The 18,094-nt window shown below is 53.7% G+C and overlaps 1 protein-coding gene across 1 annotated transcript; it reads right to left on the bottom strand.

The window, feature by feature from the left end:
- Window positions 1-708: 708 nt before the first annotated feature.
- Window positions 709-10,508, bottom strand: LOC122368730. Its single transcript, XM_043342943.1, has 11 exons — window positions 10,427-10,508; window positions 9,763-9,980; window positions 7,180-9,434; window positions 6,761-6,912; window positions 6,297-6,459; window positions 5,769-5,989; window positions 5,337-5,498; window positions 4,915-5,053; window positions 4,127-4,281; window positions 3,744-3,903; window positions 709-3,470 (listed from the first exon to the last, which is right to left on the bottom strand). Exons 2-11 carry the CDS (start codon window positions 9,918-9,920, stop codon window positions 3,313-3,315), a joined length of 3,723 nt encoding a protein of 1,240 aa, XP_043198878.1. The 5' UTR covers window positions 9,921-9,980; window positions 10,427-10,508; the 3' UTR covers window positions 709-3,312.
- Between the last annotated feature and the right edge of the window lie 7,586 nt (window positions 10,509-18,094).

The following is an 18,094-nucleotide window of genomic DNA, read 5'->3' as shown; positions in this document are numbered from 1 at the left end:
GCAAGCAGCATAGCAGCACCGAACAGTGGATACTTCAACAGCGAACAGCACAGCAGCGCCGCAGACTTCAAAAGCTAACAACAAGTAACAAAACAATGAGCAATGGAGACTTCGACAACAAACAGCACAGAAACACCGTGGTGGAAAACTCAACAGCAAACAGAAAAGTAGCACGAGCGGTTGAGACTTCAGTAACATGAAATTAAGACCACGCGAGACTGACAGAAAATTACAACCACAGAACGGGGCGGGAACTACAAAAGCACACTTTTAGTAGCAGCACGGGTGGGGACTTCAATAGAAGATACTACAGTAGCACAATAAGGAGACTTCAATGTAACACACCACGGTAGCACAAAAATGTGGCCTTAAATATAAAACAAAGAGTAACATTGCGGAAAAAATGTTAAATACGTGCTGGATGTAATAGGGTTGGGCCCAGTGTGTATTGGGGACAGTTGACGGAATTGGTTACTATAAACATATCGACTGAGCTTATGTTCTTCGTAGAAACATTGCAAGGATTTTATCTTCGCACAACTCTATGTAGCGTTATTGTGTGTGTAACTGGGTAGACTATATTACACTGAAGCAGTCAGGTGAGGTGTCCGAGAATGCTCGATGATTAATCTTAATTAGAGAAATCGTTAAATTACACCGTTCACCCTATATTCTGGCATTTGATCTTTTCCAGGAACCAAACGCATGTCACGATATCACATTCACGTATATTCCCTGTATTACATTGACAGCCCCATATAACATCAACACTGTTCCCACATAACATCGAGCCATTGTCTGCCGTTTGGCAGATATCCAGCCGCGTCCAACGACTATCAGCAGGGGGTCTCTTGACCTCGGAGGTCGGGCAGCTCAGTTCAACAGTCACTTGACAACACCAGCGCAGCACGGGCAACACGGCGGTACAGTCTATTCGAGCACTGTGAGCGGAAACGACCAGCAGGGGGAGGGAAGGTTGAGAAGAAAGATGAGGAAGGGATGGGAGATGGGAAGAGGGACAGTGAAAGGACGGAGAGGAAGGCGAGATAGGAAAGGAAGGGAAGAAAGGAGAGGAAAGAGAGATGGAGAGAAAGAGAGAGGCAAAGGACGAGAGAGGGAGGAGAGAAAGAGAGAGGGAGAGGATTAAGGATGGGAGAAGGGAGGAGAGAAGAGGAATGGAGGGGAAGGCAAAGAGGAAAGGATTGGGAGGAGAGGGAGACTACAAATGGTAGCAGATTGAGGACGGAATGACAGATTTACCAGAAAGCAGCTACAATCAGGGATAAGAATCAGTTGCAGTGCCAGGGCCGTCGCGGCGTGGCCGCCTCAGAACATGAGCTAGTCCGTGGCCGTTTCACAGCGAGGAGTCATTGCACTGGAAGCTCTCGGTCGGAGAGCGGTGGGGAGGGATGCCACTGAGCAAGGGAGACTGACGGGCCAGGTCAGGTCAGGTCACGACGGCACAGGTAGGGGGGACGTACTAGGTAGGTCAGCTCAGCTCAGCACTCAGCTCAGCTCAGCTCAGATCACAGAGATACACGACAGGACAGCCAGTTTGGAGGGGACACGACAGTAACACCAGCTGAGCAGATACCGACAGAAGGGCGCACACCGGACACATTGGCGAACGGTACCAAAGCTGTGCGCTCTACGACACGACACGACGGCAGGCTGGGCTCCAGCTCCCAGTTTCTACAAGAGGTCCAGGGGTCTCGGTTGACATTTGTCACAGTTCGTGTCCCACGCTGCCGGAATATAACGACCACTAGCAAGGACAGGACAGGAGCCGGTGCAGAGCGAGACGCACAGTCAGTGGCAGGCTGTCTTATTGCTACCCGCCGCCCAGGCCAGCCAACGTCCTCAAATCAGCTGCGCACAGTGGTTTACGGACAGCGCGCACAGCGGCTCACGGAACATGGCGCACACTGCCATCGAACACCACACGACAGCGCGATCGCGTCCGCCGTCCAGCGGCTCTTCCCCACATATATGCATACCAAAATATTAGCACTATCCCATATAATAAAAATACTCAGGATATGATACTGGAATGGATACATATGCCCGGTCGGGGGTGGCACCATACAGGTAATAATAATAACACATCTCGGTGGTTAAATATATATCAGGTACGACACACATACAGGATATTTTCAATACTGTAAATAGGATAGGGTAAACGAGGCTTCTCTATTCCCGCTCGGCCCAGCCGCCCTCCGAAGGGGCGCCAGAGCAGCTCCCGCTCCGCCCGACTAGCTAGCAGCTACGATTCGCAGCAACACCACACACGATACACATGCCCCCGTCTATAACACAGCGAGCTGACTTAGCATAATATGCCCGTATTTGGCAGAGCCACGCCACCCCGACACGGGGTACTAGCCCATCCCGACTTCCGACCGCCAGAGAGACGCTGTCGTCCTCTGAGGGAGGGCCTCTCCGGTCCTATAACCGGGAGCCTGGTGCTACACTATGTTCTGTCTATTCCAATCAGCAGTGACCTCCCATCGGCACCGAGACAATATCGACTACAGTGTTGCTGTGGCAGGCGTGTGCGTATGGAGACGGTAACCCCGTGGACTGGGATCTGGGGTGATATTGTGCGTGCTGGGGAGCGGAGAAGGAAACCTTGACTGGGTGAGGGCAGTCAACGGCAACGCAGTTTTCACAGCGTTCGCCGTCCGCTGGACAGACAGGGACAGGTCTCTGAGACTATTGCACCGCCGTCCGACATGTCCGACAGACCGAGGCGTGGCGGGCCGCCGCGGTGACTGTCTGCTGACAGTCAGCCGGCCATGAGAGAGCCTGGCCGTACACGATGACTGGTAAATGGGAATGTTGTGGTGGAAACAAGTGAAAACAAACGACTCTTCTAAAGTATGTGGCTGCCCAACGGCCTACAATCTATCAAACGATGAACTAAGACTGATAAATATCACACCAACTTTGATTTTAAAAGAATGCCGACTTCTCAAAACACATCGCATCTCTCCTCTTGAACGAAGGAACTTCTTGCCTTTTCATACAACACTTAAAAACTATCTCGAAATCCAGCACGAAAGGTAAACTGTCTTCACCTATCTGTTCATAATAAATTATTCTAGGCTTGTTGAGATTATTGCCACAGCTGACAATTACAGAAAAAAAAATCCTCCTCACACAGGACATCACATGGGGCGCCAGTACCCGCACCTCTCGACGACTAAACATCTTATGACGATTCTTCCCAGTTTTAAAATCGCCCAAGGCCATGACCCAGTGCCTTCCAATCTCATTCCGCGACCCCTGACTCCAGTTCAGTGCCCCCTGACCTCAGCCAGTCGAGCCCAGGTCGGGTACCAGCTCCAGGAGCAGGAGGTCCAGCAGCTGGAAGGCCAGGTCGCGATTGATAGTGGCGGACTGGAGCGAGTCCAGCAGGCTGGAGACCACCAGGGTGACCGTGTCGCGACCCAGCGCCAGACACGCTGGACCTGCGGCAGCACATCAACAACGGTCAGCGACTTAAGGAGCCGTGCCTGATATGGTAAACCGGTAAACCAACATCTTATTGTAGCATGCTATAGCTGCCTCGCGATTACACAATCGCAGAGCCTCAAAATTCTGGCCTTCATTTCACAATTTCGGCCTGAGTGGAAGAGATAATGCAAAAGCTAAATTGTGAACAGCGGACATCGACGCATCCACCGCTGATTTCCCAGTCCCATTCTACAGCCGCCCCTATTCTCACGTTTCCTCTAACTTACCACAGGCGTCCACGATGGCATTGACCACCTCTGCCCGGACGTCGCCGGGGCTGGGCGGTCGGGACGGCTCCGGCTCCGCCTCAGCGGAAAACAGGGCCTGTCGCACCATTCGCAGGTAGTCGACACAGGCGGCGGGACCAAACAGCTGGTCCATCACCCTCTGACGACAGGGAGAGGGAGCGTTAGAACAAGGGTCAAACGTCCTCTGGCTCTGACAGTAGGAGATGGCATACAGACAGAACCAGCGTACCACGAACTGTGCGAATGTCCGCAGAATATGAGCAACAATGGACGATCGAATGGGTGACAAACGAACTGTAGTTTCTTGATAGTTAGACTTTGAAATATAAAGCTACGCTCTGCGATCTGCGCTGTAGGCTCACCTGCAGTGAGTGTTCCAGTAGTCTGCCAAACACCACTTTGGTGGTGCGGACGGCCGGTCCGCTGGCAGCCCAGTGTCCGTTGTGACGCAGCACCTCCACACAAAGGTCCAGCAGGGCAGACGAGAGAGGCAGGTGGTGTTCATACTGACACACCTCTGAAAGACAGAAGGGGAGGGTCAGAATACCATCACCACGCACAGATCCAGGAAAGCAAATGAGAGGCCAGTCATGGTGCTTGGACTGACAAACCTGTGCCGGAGGAAGAAGGGTCAGAATTGCTCAGAAAAAAAAACTAAAATTAAGCACGGAGGATGGTGAAAGGTTGCACTCATTTATACGGATACATCTTTCAACGGATAGCCTGTCCCTCAGCTCAGTTGGTAGAGCACCGGACTTCCGGTAGTGAGAGCCCAGGTTCGAGACGCTCCGGCGCTCGATATTTGAGACTCCTGACGGGGATGGTCTGCGGTTGGTGGGAGCAGCCGCAGCCAGTTGAAGTCAGTTGAGTGGGACAGGCCGTGTCCGGCTCTGATGGGTACGTTGAACTTTGGCATCTAAATTCTCCCGTTACCCGGCATTGCGCGATCGGACGGTAGGGTTTGGGGTCCACGCAACAAGCCCTGCTTAGCGTGGGCTCCGGCTCTGTCAATCCGTCCATTCAAACATTCGAACTATTTTTTTTTTTTAAGGAAGAGGGCTCACGACTTCTGCAGTTCCGCACACATAGAGGGGTGTCTATTCACTATACAAGACAAGCGCTCCATTCGAACCACCCCACCAGCACCCACCGTCCTCCGAAGAGAGGTCCGAGTCCTGGTGTTCCCCTCCGCCCGGCCCGGCCGGGGGTGGCGGCCTCTGTAGGGGCACCGCCGACAGCTTGTCCCAGTCGACTATCAAGTCCTTGAGCCGCATCTCTACCGGCGACATCTGCAGATACAGAGCGGGGTGGCGTGTTATAGTAGTGGCTACATAATGGCAGTGTAAGGGGGGGGGCGACCACGAACGACAGACACTCCATACTAGGAGTGGGAGCGCGGTGGTAAATGAGCGCAGTGATCTGCTGAGAGAAGATTAATTACTGATAAGTACCACGGACAATGAAGATTAATACAAAAACAGACAATAATACGAAGTAATATCCCTACATTAAGCACTTCCTTAAATCGCCGAGCACTCCCTGAGCATCGAATACCACTCCGAAATCCCTCACCTGTTCGTCCGTTCCGCACATGACGTGCACGTTGTACTTGTAGCTGACGCTAAGCGCGCGCGGTTCCTCCGTCGAGCTCTTCCGCTGCGACTCGTGACTGTCGAAACTGGGCAGCGCCGTGCGGATCGTCTTCAGCACCCCAGACATGGTCTTGGTGAACATCTGACGGAAAGGGACGGAAGTCAGCGAAACGCTGGGATGACAATTATATTAAACCGGGCGTGTTAGACAAGCGTATGTGTGAGGCACACGAGCAAAAAAACTAATGCGAAATCAGAGGAAATATATAACAAGAGCCAACACATGCAGATCAGGGCTCAACAAGAAACCGCATGTCTGTAACTTCAGCAACCAACATAACGACAAAAAAAAAAGGTCCTTATCCCCAAGTCTCTCAAAGTGGCCCCCTCATCTTTCTCGCAGTTTCCTTACCTGATCGATTCTGGGCACGTTCATGACCGGTTTCCTGATGAAGGCGATGCTGCCGTCCGTCTCGTAGGCCATGAACTCCTTGAGCTCGGCACTGGTGGAGATCTGTGGCCTCGCGCACAGCTCACACAGGTAACGCTCCAAGAAGGTGCGCCGGGACACGATGGCAGCGTTGTCCAGACGGTTGAACGGCAGAGTCTGCCATCGGTTCGGCTCCTTGATGCCTGTCGAAGGAGGTGGTTGGATCGATTACGGTTCGGACAAACGTCGGGCGATCAGCGAAGACAGCAACAGTTATAACCTGAGATACCATGAATGCAGAACGATTTTTGATTGAGTTACCTGGCCGTGTGTCGTGTGCGCCCGGTCCTTCTGCATACAAGAAGATAGCCGAAGAAGAAGATAGCCGTTTCCAAACATACAGCACTCGAATGTATGTATATTACTCGGTAATAGAGCAAAAAGTTTGTAAAACATCACAGACGCGAGACGCAGCTTAGCTAAGCTGACTGTACTCTTGGGCTGACTCACCTCTCAACAGGTGCTTGTACTCGGGGTTGGCCTCGAGTCGGGAGTGCAGGTTCAGGAACTCCCTGAAGCGGCGGCGCACCACATTCGTTTTGAGCACCATGGACGTCTCGGAGGGGTCCACTCCGTCCTCCCCGTCAGTGGCCGCCAGGTACAGACCGTCGTACTGCGGCCGGCACAGAGAGACGGTCAGGAGTGTCAGCAATACGGAAATACGTCGATAATGGCGGCGACAAGGCAGTATCCTATCGCTCGCTTGAGTGTAAACTGGGGTTCTTGGAAGTGTCATCTGCAAAGATCGTTTTGCATAGTGACCTTTCGAATAGGTATTCAGTGTTCAGAACAGTATATCCACGAACCATGATTAGCCAAGCATCATCGGTGCTAACGGGAACAAAATACGCGTTTCAGTCTGTGCGAGCGTGGTCGTTCGTGTGCAGTCGGTGCTTGCTCTCTGTCTAACTCACCTTTACGGTATAGAGTGTGTACTCGCCGCCGCCCCGTTCCCGCACCGTCTCCGTGCCGCTGATGACCACGTTGATGAAGATGCGCCCGTCCATGGGGAGCTCAGCCGCCTCCATAATCTCCTCGGTCAGAGAGGCCAGCTCCAACTCACGCTCTGAAGAGAGACGAAGGACGATGAAAAATAGGCGAAATAGGTTAAATGAGAGAACAAGCTGTGGACAACGAGCGGTGCGGGTAGAGATCGTTGTAAGTGACATCAAAGAAACAGACAACATAATATCAAATGATTAGCGACACAGTGCAGGGGCATGCACCAATTTCAAACGAAAAAAAAACTGATTGCGTCTGGAATGGGCCACATTGTTGCTATATGCCCCTATAAGACCGGCGGTAGCGTCTCCACAGAATACCGCCGACTCACCGGACTTGTTGCTGTAGAGTGACGTGGACGAGTCCCGCTGCAGTCCGTCCAGGGACCGCGGCCCCGGCGAGCTGGTCGAACTGGCCGAGCTGCTGTCTCGGTTAAACAGTCTCTGACGGACTCCATCGATCACAGAGCGCACCGCCTCCGCGCCGCTGCCGCTCGCCGTGGAGGCTGCGGACGCCGGTGGGGCCGGGGGCGGGGGTGGGGGCTCGGGCGGCCCGTCCTCCGCGAACGGCGGCAGCGCCGGAGGGCAGCTGCTGTAGCTGGGGGTGTCCGTACTGCTGCTCAGACTGCTGCGGCTCAGCTGGCGACGCTCCTCCAGCACGGCGCGCAGCTTGGCGATCGTACCGGCAAAGTCCTCCGCCTCCTCGTACTCGGGGGATGACATTGGGGAGCTGGAGATCGGCGGCGCGGCTGATGGAGGGGAGGAGATCGAGCCGCCGGCTGAGGCCGGAGTGGTAGTTGGAGCGCTTGGAGACGGCCCCGCGGTGAAGGTAACCGTCGTAGACAGGTTAGACGCCGATGGAGGCGGTTTCACCGGCGGTCGGTCCGTCTCGGTCGACAGAGAAGTTCCGGAAGGCTGCTGCGGGGCGGCGGAGGCTGGACTCGCCGCCGGCGCCGCTACTGTCGCTGGTGTGGGTAGAACGGCTAGCGCCGGCGGCGGCCGGTTGGTCGGCGGCGGCGGCGCCTTCTTGGAGATACCCAGTGCCGCCGACTGCAGCATGCTCTGGAACTTTGCACGAGCCCTGTTGGGGATGCTGTCGCTGCTGGCACTGCGGGAGATATTCCCGGCCGGGCGGGCGTCTGCAGGAGTTCGACTGTCGGTGTCTATCGCCGAGCCGGGACTGACCTGGTCCTGTCCGTTAGGTCGGGTCTGGGGGACGGTCAGACCGACCGACGGAGCTACTGCGGCGGCAAGCGCAGGCGTAGAAACCGGGTCGATCTCATCCGCCCTGTTGAGCGGGTTCCTCTGGACGGCTCCCTCGCGGACCAAGCTGGCCTTCCTCCGCGACTCTGTGCTATCCTCTCCAGACACACCCAGTGCGTTCAGGTCAAACGCCGAGCGGGACGCACTCAGCGCTGTCTCCGAATCCGCGGCGGGTAGCGGCAGGCCGGGCGGCGCCGGCTCCAGCGCCACCACATCCCCCACACTGCTGCTCCGTCGGTGCTGCATGCGCCGGCGGCGGCGACGAGCACGCTCCCGGGCCCGACACATACGCTCCGCCTCTGCGTCCAGTCTCTGTCGGTATTCCTGCTCTGTAATCCCCAGCACTACCTCATCGCTGCCGAACGGGAACCGACTCCGGCTGGTCGGATCTCCGAGCACCGCCGCCGGCCGCCACAGCTTGGCGAACGGACCGCAGGGCGCCACCTGCAGAGCAGCGTCGGCGGCAGGCTCCGGCGGCCGCTCTCGACGCCGGCGAGGCGTACCGCGTCTCGTCTGAGTGCCGCAGCGTGCCGTCTGCACCACCGCTGGCCGGGTTACAGAGTAAGACGGACTGGCTGTGCGTGCTTTGCTTGCCAGCGGAAACACGATGAATTCGTCGTGGGTTTGGGATGCCTTGTCGGCCACGGTGACTGTAATCATGGTGGTCACAGGTGCCGGGGAGACCGGGGAAGTCGCACGGGTGATGGCAGCAGCAGCGGTGGCAGTGCCAGGATCAGCTGTAGGTGCAGCGGCTGGGACCCCGCAGACCGCCGCGTCTATATCCGGCACAGAGCTGGGGACCGGCTCCGCGGCAGTGAGCGTTAGAGAGGGCTCGGAGGCAGTCAGTGACGGCGCTCGGTCCCTCTCTGCGGGCAGTGGCGGCTGCTCCGGCGGCTCGGACAGAGCCTCCAGTATCCAACGCAGTAGAACCGCCGGATCGCTGACCAGATCCAGCAGCGACCGCAGCAGACTGGCGGCCAGCAGGCGCGCCAGGCACAGCTCCGGCGAGCCCTGCAGCCGCAGCCGGGCGGGCACCAGGTCCCGGATCAGTCTCCCGGCCACGGCCGTCAGGTAGGCGGCCTCAGTGACGGCACCGCGGCTCACCGGGTGGCGCGGTCGGTAGGAGGACTCCACGGGTCGCCGGCCGCAGTGGGTCGCCGCCCGCCGGTACTGCTGGTAGTGCAGGTGGCCCAGCCGGGTCAGACGGATCAGCAGCCGGCGCGGGCTGAGCGCCGCCGCCCGGCCGGCCAGCTCGTACACGGCGTCGTCCAGCAGCGCCTTCCCCCGGCGCGGGAACGATACCTCGCGGCTGATGTGCGTGTACCTGGTGAGCGGGACGGCGTCAGACTCATTTCAACTTTAATAAAGCTAGCCCTATCACATTCCTCCACCTACGGGCCACGGATGTCTTTATTTGTTTATTGGGGCTTTAGAGCGCACCGATATGGATGCTAACAAGGGTGTCTTGTCAGAATCCATACAACAGAGTCAACCAATGACTTCTTCCTTACGGGCAGCCGAGAGCATCGTGAATATCTCGGAGCGTCGGCATCTCGATCACTCATAACTCTTGAAATCCCTTCACTTAACACAGCTCACCCCACCGTCTCCCGAGAGCTCCCTAACGACCCAGCATCCTCTCTCCAGCTCACCAGCTCAGGATGTACTGCCGCTCCACATCTCCGACCAGCCCGATCAGCTCTGCCTGGAACGCATCCCCGGCCGGCTCGGGCGGCGGCGCGGCCGGCGGAGGACTGGCTGTTGGTGTCGGCGCCGGTACCTGGTCAGGCAGCGCGTGGTGCGCCAGCATCTGTAGTTCGTCCAGGTAGTGACCCCAGCGCTCCGAGGGCAGCGGACGCCGACCCAGCAACTGAAGGGGGAGGGGGCGTCAGACGGGGGAGGGGCAGGGGTGACGTGGGAACGGTTGGGCAGTGACCTTTGAGGATGGAGTACTGACGCAGAGCGAGTATGGAGGTCTGTTTGTTAGCAGGTAGGTATGTTTAATCAACAGTCGCCATCATTTACCCAGTTACAGACAGTGAACACTTGTGTGATGTCAACATGTGTCTATGACCACCTGTGACAATCACATGGTGCCTTTGGTATGGTTATACGACTAAAACGCGCGAAAAGTGCATCAAAGGGTAAATTCGATCATATGTAGCTGAAAGATAGCATTAAACCCCTTTGAATTGAACTGAACCCTCCCACCGAGTCCTCAAAGACGCGCAGAGCGACGAATGCGCCCCTTTCATACACCGCAATCATGCATCTATGTTGGTTTGAAGTCCAACCACTGATCCCTATCCTGCATACCTGCAGGACGAGTCCGGTGGCCAGACAGAGCGAGCAGAGGAGCAGCAGGGCCAGCAGCGTCAGCAGCGGCACCGTCAGCTGGGGCAGCAGCAGCACCAGCACGACGGCCAGCGCCGCGCAGGGCGCCGCCGCCGCCCGCTCCATTACCGACGCGCCGCCCCCGCCCCCGCCACCGCCCCCGCCACCGCGGGCGGCGGGCGGCGCGCGACCGCCGGGCTGCCGGGCAGGGAGGGGGTGGCTAGCAGCGAATGGAGGGATAGCCATTGGCTAGCCATTGGCTAGCGAGAGCAGTCTTCACACAGCTGAAGACTGCTCTCGCTAGCCATACCTGCGAGAGCAGTCTTCAGCTGTGTGAGAGCAATAAACTAACTTAATGCGTGTAATTTTTATAGTCAAGGTAGGTAATAAGAGTTCAGGACTATGGGTTGCCTTTCAGATGGTCTGAAAGAGAATCCCTTCCCTTACTGCAGGTACTGACTGATATGAGTCTATAAATAGATTAGACTGAGAATCAAAAGCATATCAATCAGATTTATTTTATTTTTGATGCCTTGCATAATTTACCAGAAACACACAAACTTTTATTCTTCAACACAACTTACCCTCACCAATAAAACTGTCCCATAGATTACCAAATAAAAATGCAGCCAATGTTTGATGAGCATATTTTTGAAAACATTGAATGCATACTCCTGCATCTCATCTTATCTAACTAAATTAGTATCTATATGTATTCCATCCTTGCACCAGCCATAAAAACATTAACTGAAAATACATTGACAAATGATCCTAGCTGACACAATTGCTACTCATGTCAGTTCATGTCAGAACTCAGAAGCATTATCATTAACAGTTTTCAATGACTGTAGGTGCCAATGGAAATTAATTGTTCAAACTCCAAACACAAACAAATACATATCAAGATGTTGAAACAAACTTTGAGCTTTTGTTAAAAAGGCAGCTAAATGCAAAAATTCATTCATCCTTGTTTTGATGAGTTATCTGAAGACCTTGTAAAAATTAATCTTTCATAAGATTCCAGCAACTAGAACTACTGATACATGCAAGAGTACAATTGTTTTTTATATTGTGCCTGTTTTGGGAGCTCAGCATTTGAACATTACATATATGCCATGTTTCCTAAATCAGACTAAATATCAATATCAGGTATTTAAACTAAGTCATTGTTTAAATGAGGCATGAGTTGGTTTGTGAAATAGATACCTACAGAATCTCCTTTCTCAGATTTTGAGAAGAAAGGTGGCATTGCTAGCATACCTAGATTGTAATGGCAATGGCGTCCTTCATCCAGAGGCCAGAGGGTAGGCCTAGGCCTAGGAGGGTTTTGGTGTGGAATTAATGAGGTAATGATTAGTGCTGCCTGCTACCTTCCCATAGGAATGCCACTCCCATATGTGCCACCAGGTATTGGGCAGGCTCCCAGGCCAGGCCACTGGTCTGGTTGGTCACTGCTACCATAGCAAAGGTGGCTGCCGACTGGCCAATGGCCATACTATTATCTCAATCTGGATAATTTGCCAGCTGGCACCGTATGGTGGCGGTAGCAGAGCTTGTTAATTTATGTGTTCATGGCCATCTTCTACCATTTTCATATCAATAAATAACATAGCTATCATACTTCACCAGCTAGCCAGCCAGCTGATTTCATCCAGTTGTTAGTAAGGCCCCTGCCGACTGGGGAGGCCGTCAATGAAATATATCCATTTGATAATCAGCACCAGATGCTTCAATTTACAGACTTCAATTCCATTCCAATGTAACTGGCATGGCATCAATCAATTTCAGCAAGATAATGTTCACTGTTGGACAGTGCTGGAAATGAGGCCGCTTTCTGGTCCCGGCGTTTTATTCTCCTCGCAGGTTAATCCCGTCCAGCGTTTAGCCTTTCGGGACCCACTCAGGGTCGCGGTTGTTTTCGCCGCTCGCCCTAGTCGAGATGCAAAGTTAATAGTCACACGAAGCTTATTTAGGGCCAGCCAAACCAGTCTAGTCTGGAGTTACTGTTAAATGTATGCATATAGATGAAAGTAAAAGGTTTTGTAGAATCGATTTATTTCGAAGTCGTATATTCAGAGGCCCCAAATAAACTTCGTGCGACTATCAACTTTGCATCTCGAATGGACCGAGCGGCGAAAACAACCGCGGCTCTGAGAGGGTCCCGAAAGGCTAAGCGCTAGACGGGGCTAACTCACCCGGAGAATAAAACGCCGGGACCAGAAAGCAGCCTCATTTCCAGCACTGGATATACCATATTGATTATTAAATAGACTTACCTTGACCTTACATGACATAAGTGGTGCCAGAATAAATGCACCTCATCTTTACATTGCAATAGCTCTGAAAAAGAATGAAGTGGAAGTTTAGCGACCACGGACTATTGTGGGATGCGCGGTGTTGACGTCAAATCGGAAAATCAATTATCAAAACCACTATAGCTTTTGATGAAAAAAAATACAATGCAACCTCCTATTGATCACCAATGAATCAGACGCGTCATTATCGGTGGCAAAGATGGTATTGAAGAAAAAGGAACAAGGCCGCTAAATTGGCCAAGGCCTAAAAATTGTGCGATGCATTGCAATTTAACGGTACACTTGTTACTTGTTATTAATTGTTATACTTATATGTTTTGATCATAGCTTCTTTCAAAATTGTTTTTTAGAGATAATTCATGTTAGTTTTAAATTAAAGAAAAAGGGGTTTCAATAATCATGGAAATAACATTTGAAAGCAAGCTGTGGAAAGTGAGACACCACACTGCACCGAGAATACTGAAAATATAGCGGCACTTAAGTCGTGTGCATGTCCAGTAGCGGCGGAACACCTTCATTTAAGGGGGGGGGGACACTGCCGACTTTTGATCCCATTCTTTCCATGCAACGCCCATAGGGCTAATGTTAAAATGCCGAAATAAAACGGGGCACGGTGCCCCGGTGCCCTCCCCGTTCCGCCGCCTAGTGTATGTCAATGAGTTCGCGGCTTCAGCCAAACCCTAATCCTACGTAGTTTTATCCTGTGGTCCACTCCAAGGCCGTATATTAGGGTCCACTCCTTATCCATGATCACGCTTCCCTGTCCTGTGCTGATGGTGGCTTCACTTATGGGAGGCGGGGAGGACGGCTCCAGTAAAAATTACGATAAATCGCATCGGCATCCGGGGCAATGTCCGTGCCGGGGTGACTATTTGAGAGATTTGGGCCTTTCCCACTGGGACCCGCCCGTCCGCTGTCCGAACGAAGTGGGCTTAGGCACTGCTGCGGCGCACCGAAGGCGCGCTACCTACTTCAGGGCCAGGGGGTGACACCGTCCCGACTTCCCTTTTTATCCCTTATACATCCTCTCGTGTAGCAGAGAATGGACGCAAAAAAAATGTTTAAAATTGACCAACTGAGCCGAAGGCGGTAACATATGACATTCGTAATATATTTCATGCGATCGGTGAGAGCATCAGTCTCGGAAATTCTGCAGGTAGATAACTAGGTACTTCTAGTGAAGATTCGTCCGCGCCGGATCTTCATAACATGCGGCTCGTCTGCCTTCACCTGCCTATGACAAGTAATAGGTACATATATGAGCTGGGCAAGGGAAAGGGCAAGGTCGGGGGAGGGAAACGTGTTGTCAACAATAGACGTCACTGCTAAGCCCGCTGGGCTGAAAACTTCCACTGAACCGTTCTCACTAGCGGGGTTTTAATTGGGCTCATTTTGGTCAATTCCGCTTGTTTGCGGGCCCTGGGCGCCTCTCCCGCTCCGATATCGAGCCGGACACTGGCCGATTATTGCTCTTGGCCATGAATCATCTGCCGTGATCGGGGCGCGGAGTGTTTGGGTTGGCCGCGATACAGGGAGCGTAGCCCGGCGCTGCCTTCGAGCCATTGTCGGTGCTAAGTGGCGGGCCCGGCGCACGCGGCAGTCGGGGCGCCCCCGAATCGATCCCCGCCCAGTCGAGTCGGTCGCTGCCGGAGACTGGGGAGGGTGGATTTAGGGGGGGGGGCGGCTCATGTTTCGGCGGCAGACTAAAAGGAGTCGTATGAGAACTGGGTACTGACAACGGCAGCCGGAAGTCACGTGAGGTCCTATCGCAACGGAATGCCAACGATGAGATCCAACTGACGGCTGAGTGTGGCATATGATTGCGTTGGCTGACCCGTTCATTTTCATATTACATCCGGGCCAAACATCTCAATAATGCTAAGGTGAAGAGTATAGCAAAACAATATCATTCGACGTCTGCAGGCGTTCATGCCACTATTTCTAGTCAATGCTTTCGCAGATCCTTATTTACAGTAATAAGTCTCACTTGCTTCAGGTTCTTTGATCTCGTTTCTTCAAGTGACGCTTGCAAATGATTTGTAAGCTAAAACGCTTCCTTTGATATTCAACTCACAGTTTTCGGCTGTCTGAAGCTTTGGTGGTGCCTACGGTTTGGAGAACTGAGGTCCAGGAAACGACCTTGACTTGACCGAACCGGCCCTTACGCTCGAAGTCAAAATTTTAAGCGTTGTTGGATATATCTTAGCATAAAGCTTATAACGATCTGAGAGGACATTAGGTTGACTTAGGAATTATAAAATAATTATGTCATGGCATTAAACCAAAAATTGTAACTAAAGCACGAGTATTGTCTTTTTTTTCGTAATCTACCGTATGGAGTTCTGCAAGTTGCAGCCCAGAAGAGTCTCCGCTATCACATAGCCCGTGGCTGTTCCTGCCGATGGCCCTCCACTCTACCTGTCCCCGGGGAGCGGGCAGCAGGTGGATACTGGTCGTCAATATGGGAGATCCATGCGCTGGGTACACCACAGGCCGTGTCGACACTGCGGTCCTGAGGGACGAGGTCGAGGGAAGGTATAGCGGTATAGTGAGGAGCGGAATGAGAAGCGCGGTCTGCTCCTATACATATATACATCGAGCTGCAGAGCTGGAGGAAGAAGACGTGTTTTATCGTTCCGACATCGGCTATTGAAGCATGATTGACGGTAGTGGGATGTGTATTGAATATTGTGTATGGATTCTCGGGAAAACGCGTTCTTCCAAAAATGCCAGGGGCTCGAAGGAACGAGGTTAAATTTTTGTTCCCTGCCCGGTATCGCCCTGACCTCGAACGGCAGTTAACGTCTGCAGCCCCGGTTGCCTTGCCGCTCAGCTGTTTCACCGGCTGCCAGCAGGTCATCAGTCCACTACAATGGCCTACGAACTGGTTTTATGCTGTGTGTAACCACTTCCTGAGGTCGCCGTGCCTCGGCACATGAATGACGTTAATCCCAGCAGCATAAGGTTGCACGGTCGATTAATTCAATGGACAATATGCTTTGTGCAAAAACATTGAGCTTATGACCACCGTCCGTCTGTCGGATTGCATAGAACAGCACGTAAAGCAATGCAAGGATTATTTTTCACATCTTTTCTATTTATTTGAATAGCCACTAACTAGTAAGGTTGACTAGTTTTGTACACTCACGTCAGGATTCAGAGCACCGAGCGAAGCTTCAGCCTCGCGTGTTGCCAATTCCACGTGCAGTTTTTACGTCCACAACCCCGGTCATCGGCCGATTCAACTAACGAAGGCCCATCTGCGGTCCATCCTGCTACCCGCACCGGACCACGCCTCGCCGCGCCGGCCCCGTGCTGATGGAACAAAAACAGCGGGTCGTGATCGACGCAACTGATCTCTTCCGCCCGCCGCCGGGGACGGCCGAGCGGCAGCGAGCCGCTATCTGGCTGTCTGGCTGTGTTCTGACCAGTGAGCACACGCCACTTGACGACCCAGTCATGCGGTAATTGATGAATATTTACAGTCGTCGTGCGGAGTCGTAAATCTGTGGCGATGGTGCTAAGCGGCACAGTATACTCTCAGGCGCTGACAACTAGCGACATCTATGGACACTGGTGGAAGTTTGAGGAAGACGTGCGACGGTTCGCTATTCGCGTCTGTCGTGCCTTGCTGCTTGGTAAAAGAATCTGAGAATAATCATAATGAAATAAGAATAATAAAGATAAACTTAAGCTCACAATTATCAGCTGCTTGCATGGCATAACTTTATGCATGTCTGACAGCCGTTTATCATTAACAAATGATTATTCTTAGGTTGGACAATTTAATTAACAAGTAGGTAACCATATTCTCCCCTCCCCACCCCCACCCTGCAGCTAGTTGTCTGTACCTTTGATGTCGTACGGCAACAGGTTTCTATTGACGGAAGGTGAACGGTGAGCGGTGGGGGCGGACGGTGGACGGAGGATGGTTGACGGTGGACGGTAGACGGTGGACGGTAGCTGACGAATGACGGGTAGAGGGTTGCACGAACTTGCTTACCGTCCACCCTGCAAGCGCCCTGGGCTATCGAGTGCAGGCAGCCACCGGATACGCCGTACCGCTACCACCACTGCATTGTTGTGGGCACGGGCGGCGGACCCGGTCAGTGGGTCCGATTACCCCTCCCTCTCCCCACTCCCTCCTCTCCCGCCTCTGCTATTCGACCTGGTGACCTATGGCGTTCGGCGCTCTGACCGACCGGGCCAGTGGTGGCCGTGTCAGGACCACCCACTCGTCGAGAAACATTAGATGGGACATAACGAACGCCGCCGTCGCTCGGCGGCAGCTGGACGTCCGAGAGCCTCGTGCCGACTGCCCGCCGTGGAATGTTATCTCAGCGGGTCCGACTGGCGCGCCGGCCGCTCAGAGTATCGTCAGACCTGTCCGGTCCCGAGCGAGCTCTCCCGTGAGCACCGCGCCCGTGAGAAGGACGCACAGGTGTCAGGGACTGTTTGATGTCTGAGGAGGTCTCAGGGTCGCGGTCCCGGTCCGCCCCTCCCCCGCCAAGTGGCTCCAATTCTGGCCCGTTGGGGAGCAGGGTCGACCGGCCGCTTACGTCGGTGTCTGGCTGCTGCACGTAGCGTGCAGCTGACCGTCCCTGCTGTCATCAGCACAGTTCGTGTGGGCTGTCCGACGGCAGGACTGCAGGACAGCTGCAGAACGGCTCCACAGTGACAGGCAGGCGTCGTGGCGCGGTCAGGGGTGCTTGTTCTTAGAGATTGGATGCGGGGGTCTGCTCCACTTATCTCGAGCTCCTTTGAATGCTATGGCTCGCGCCGTGATATCAACATAATTTATTCTCGACTCGGCACTGGTCAAAGTTATCTCCTGGGTTAGTTTACCGCACAGTTCGCGTTCACTGCTCTTTTTTAAGTTGTCAACATTTGCAGATTCTATTGAGACACATGATTATCACCCGTTTGCAACTTTCCTGCAAGGGAAAGTTGCAACTAGCTTACATTTTGAGCCAACAAATGCCCCCTGCCTGCACCTGTATCCCCACCTCTTCTTTGTACCCACCTCACAATGCACTCAATAGACAGCTCCTATCACTTGGCGCTGCTACCGGTTAGTAACGACCGGCCGAGGCCAAGCACCATTGATCAGCTCGGCTTTATCTGCCGGCGCGAGCTGTCGGGGTGCCGTCCGACGGTAACTGAGCACCTCCTCCGCCTGATCGCCGCCCCGCCGAGCCGGAAACTCCGCGACTTCCTGCCGCTAAGCCCACTCATCTCCTCCTCTAACTCATCGCACAGCGGTCTGAGTCTGACAGAGAGGGAACTCGGACAATGGTAACGAACGAGCAGAGGTTAAAGGATCTAAATAATCCTT

This window comes from Amphibalanus amphitrite, unplaced genomic scaffold (assembly GCF_019059575.1).
Source record: "Amphibalanus amphitrite isolate SeventyFive unplaced genomic scaffold, NRLGWU_Aamphi_draft 000971F_arrow, whole genome shotgun sequence".
NCBI classification, from domain to species: Eukaryota; Metazoa; Arthropoda; class Thecostraca; order Balanomorpha; family Balanidae; genus Amphibalanus; species Amphibalanus amphitrite.
The sequence above is the reverse complement of the archived record's forward strand: the minus strand, read 5'-3'. Positions and strand labels throughout refer to the sequence as shown.

Coding starts and splice junctions, on each gene's coding strand:
- LOC122368730 (XM_043342943.1), bottom strand. CDS start 9,920: ATGCTGGCGCACCACGCGCTGCCTGACCAGGTACCGGCGCCGACACCA. Junction 5,054..5,336: donor TGTGCGGAACGGACGAACAG/GTGAGGGATTTC, acceptor CTGTATCTGCAG/ATGTCGCCGGTAGAGATGCG. Junction 4,282..4,914: donor GGACCTCTCTTCGGAGGACG/GTGGGTGCTGGT, acceptor TCTGTCTTTCAG/AGGTGTGTCAGTATGAACAC.